Source organism: Cariama cristata, unplaced genomic scaffold (assembly GCF_000690535.1).
Source record: "Cariama cristata isolate BGI_N322 unplaced genomic scaffold, ASM69053v1 scaffold22636, whole genome shotgun sequence".
Taxonomy (NCBI): domain Eukaryota; kingdom Metazoa; phylum Chordata; class Aves; order Cariamiformes; family Cariamidae; genus Cariama; species Cariama cristata.
Genome location: NW_009624123.1, coordinates 9,786 through 13,066, shown reverse-complemented (window position 1 = coordinate 13,066; position 3,281 = coordinate 9,786). Strand labels below are relative to the sequence as shown.

Genomic DNA, 3,281 nt, shown 5'->3' with positions numbered 1-3,281 from the left:
CAACCCAAACCATCCTATGATTCTATGATAAAACAGAGTAAGAGAACTTTAAAAAGTATTTTGTATAGCAGTTGTAATGAACTGGCTTTTTGACAGTGCTCATTTATTTTTAAACTGGATTACTTCAATGTTGGTTTCTGCAGAGGACTCATAGACATGAGTTGTTTACTCCTTCAGTAGTTGTTGCTCATCCTGATGACAATAGGAGCAAATTCCAGGTAAGAAATCTGTTTTTTTTTTTTCTTGCAAAGGGAACTGTACTTGTATTACACTTTAATGCAGTAATAGTTCTCCAGTGACATCTTAGTTCTACATTCAATATGAGTGATCAATGGAATTGAGTTATTTTTAATCACTTTTAGCCTGTGTGTCAAAAATGCAGTTATTTGGCTTGGATCAGCATGATGAACAAACCCCTAAAAAGTAGCTATAAAGTGCAAGAGAAACGTGGCTTCCTGAGGTGGAAGGGCATTAGCTGTTCAGCTTATTACACTTTGCTTCCCTCTGCTTGGGGATATTTTCCCTGCTTCTTTCTTTCATAAGCACTAAGTTCTCAAACCTACAATTGAATAAGGTCCTAACTTTAGTCTGTTCTGTTCCCATCTCAGCTTTCTCATATTAAATGCTCTTCCTATATTCCATAGTTATTACATACTTTTAAAAAAAGATGAAGATGTGTGCGTGTCACTGGGTACCAAATAGCAGCTTTTGCTTTGCTCAGCTTCCCTGCTTCTCCCTGTTCAGAACATGCTATCACGTAGAAAAAGCAACGGACCTTAGCTGAGTTGGGGCTGCATCTCCATCCAGCCTTTATAGGTGTCTTTCTCCCTTGGCTGCTTCCTATCCTCCCTGTCAGCTGTGGCAAATGCATTGCTTATGCTGGTGTTGTAGGAGGATCGTCTCTCTTAACTGCGCCTTGACAGACCAAAATAAGCTTGTCCCGAAACCGCAGGCAGCATGCTATACAACGTCACCTGTATTACTCTGGAGCGTCCTCTCTCATCCATCTAAGGTTCCTCAATTAAAGTAATTAGTGTTGCGGTATGGGTGCAGGCTGGCCCTGTGGTTGGATCCAGTTACTACAATTGACATTCTTAGGCACAAGCAGAAATTGCCACTTGTTCTTTTCAGTTTTAATCCAGTTGTAAGCAAAATAATCACAATTAATATTTACTTGCTGAGCAGTTCTTTATGCTAGCAGCCATTATTGGAAGTCTTTTCCTAAACTGTGCTACGTTTGACATTCAGAAACGTGTCCCTGATTTTTCTAATGAGCCTGTATTCTCTCATAGCTCATTTGTGTATTTATGTAAAAACATGTGCTGTGGTGCTTTGTCTTGCTTGCTTAACAATAGATACATGGAAAGTTTGATTTATTTCTTATTTGATTCTTTGCCTTTGGTTCCAGCTTAAAACAATAGAAACTCTATTGGGCAATACGGCTAAAGTGGGAGAAGTGATTGTGCTTGGGATGATAACTCAGCTTAAGGAGGTAGGTTGCTTTTTATTGTGGAGTATCTAGGTCACCATTCATTCAGTGTTACAATATATTAGAAAATGAGAAGACTTAAATATCTCACCACTTTATCCTGTCATATAAGTCAGTGGCAGAACACCCATCAGCATCAGTCGTGCAAGATCCATTCCCTAAGAAGAAACTTTTCCACAGGGTGCTACTGTGTGAGGGAAAATGTCTTTGTCTTCTCACTACAGAATTTTGTAATGCTTTATGTCAGCAACCAGAGCTAGTTACACTTTTTAGGCATGTCCCTTCTTGAAATGCTGGAGCTTCCAATGAGTGTGTTTGGACTTGCCATTGCATTGGACTGTGGTTGTAGAGGAGAGATGCATGAGCAATCCAAACTACAGCAGCTCGAAGCGAAGGTGCTAAGATACACTTGGTATAAACTACATAGTTTTCAGTTCTGCCAGTGTGTTCTAAGCTTACAATATTAAAACCAGCTAAATTATTTCAAAATGCTGACTGATAGATGCTTCTGATTGAAGTATTTATGTGTTTGGGTATATTTTGCTTTATTAATTAATACTGTTTTTTAGGGGAAATTTTTCCTAGAAGATCCTACAGGAGTCATCCAGCTAGACCTTAGTAAAGCAATATCCTTTTTCTGTGATGTAAGAGTTGAAGAAATTTCCTATAGACCTGGAGAATTTTAAATTGAATAATAAATCAATACTGACCATTAAAAAATATGTATTGAGAATTGCAGCTCTGTCTTTTTCCTTTTTTTGTCAAATTACTTGGTTGCTGCAGCTCAGTGCCCTTTCACAGAGTCTGCTAGGACAAGGTTAGTATTCCTCCTAGTGGAAGCAGAGCATGTTCCTGTTTGCGGGCTGTTTATGAACTTACCTGCTCAGCTACCAGGTAATTGCCTGGCTCTTAAGGCAGCCTATGAACTTTGAGTAGTGTCCAAATGTATTACACCAGCTGGAAAGCAAAATTTGGCTAAAGAACTAGTTTGAGAGTCTTGACCTATGAAAAATATATTTCTTAACCTTTCTGCACCAGTTCCACAGTGGTTTATATACTGAATCATGCTTTGTTTTGGCAGAAGGTAAAGCAGACTATTTTTCTTAGTTTGTAATAAGTTATTCTGTTAATGGCTGTTGCTGCAGTTACATGTCTGCCAGATGTGGCTGCACAGACAAGTCTCATGTGGACGAGGCTTGACCATAAGCTGAGTTTGTGACCGAGATTTTTGGCCGTAAGCCTTTCCCGTTACCTTGTGGGCTCTGGAGGCAGAGGAGAGAGTCCTGTGAAATTTGTGGTTTTCAGCGATGTGAGCATCAGTAACAACTTTGAGGATGGGCCTTGGTTAGCCTGGCTCCAACATGCTTGGGGGAGATATGACTAGATTAGGAAGACAGACTATGATAACCAAACATTATGATTTAAGAATCTGAAAATGCTGCTTTCTGTGGGCAAAGCTTTGGTCCTTCAGAGGCTTTAATGAGTCTTCTCATTACGATGATATAAGGGCTTGCAGTTTTGGAGCCTTGTTTTAGCAAAATAACGGGCATTTCTGTTTGTAGAATATTACTCTGTGCAATATATAATCGCAGTCTATTTTCTAATAATGTATTTTATGTTTAAAATTTATAAAGTAAATAGAAGTTAGGAGCACAAATGACAGTGGGGACAGGTATCACCCTATTACTTCTGTTCCTCTAGCAAGTGGGACAGTTCTCAAGAAAGGGTGCAGTTTGATGATGGAGACTCTTCCGGGGCAGGGCCAGCAAAAATGATTCCTGTTCCCCTCCAT

The 3,281-nt window shown here is 39.3% G+C and overlaps 1 protein-coding gene across 1 annotated transcript in view; it reads left to right on the top strand.

The window, feature by feature from the left end:
* Positions 1 to 143: 143 nt before the first annotated feature.
* The window catches only part of POLE2 (polymerase (DNA directed), epsilon 2, accessory subunit), a gene marked incomplete at its 5' end in the record, with an annotated part of 11,799 nt that continues 8,661 nt past the window's right edge, over positions 144 to 3,281 (top strand). Inside the window, 4 exons of the mRNA XM_009703059.1 lie at positions 144 to 218; positions 1,409 to 1,492; positions 2,059 to 2,115; positions 2,525 to 2,573. Of these exons, the coding sequence (XP_009701361.1) occupies positions 144 to 218; positions 1,409 to 1,492; positions 2,059 to 2,115; positions 2,525 to 2,573 (265 nt within the window). The remainder of the gene's footprint in view (positions 219 to 1,408; positions 1,493 to 2,058; positions 2,116 to 2,524; positions 2,574 to 3,281) is intronic.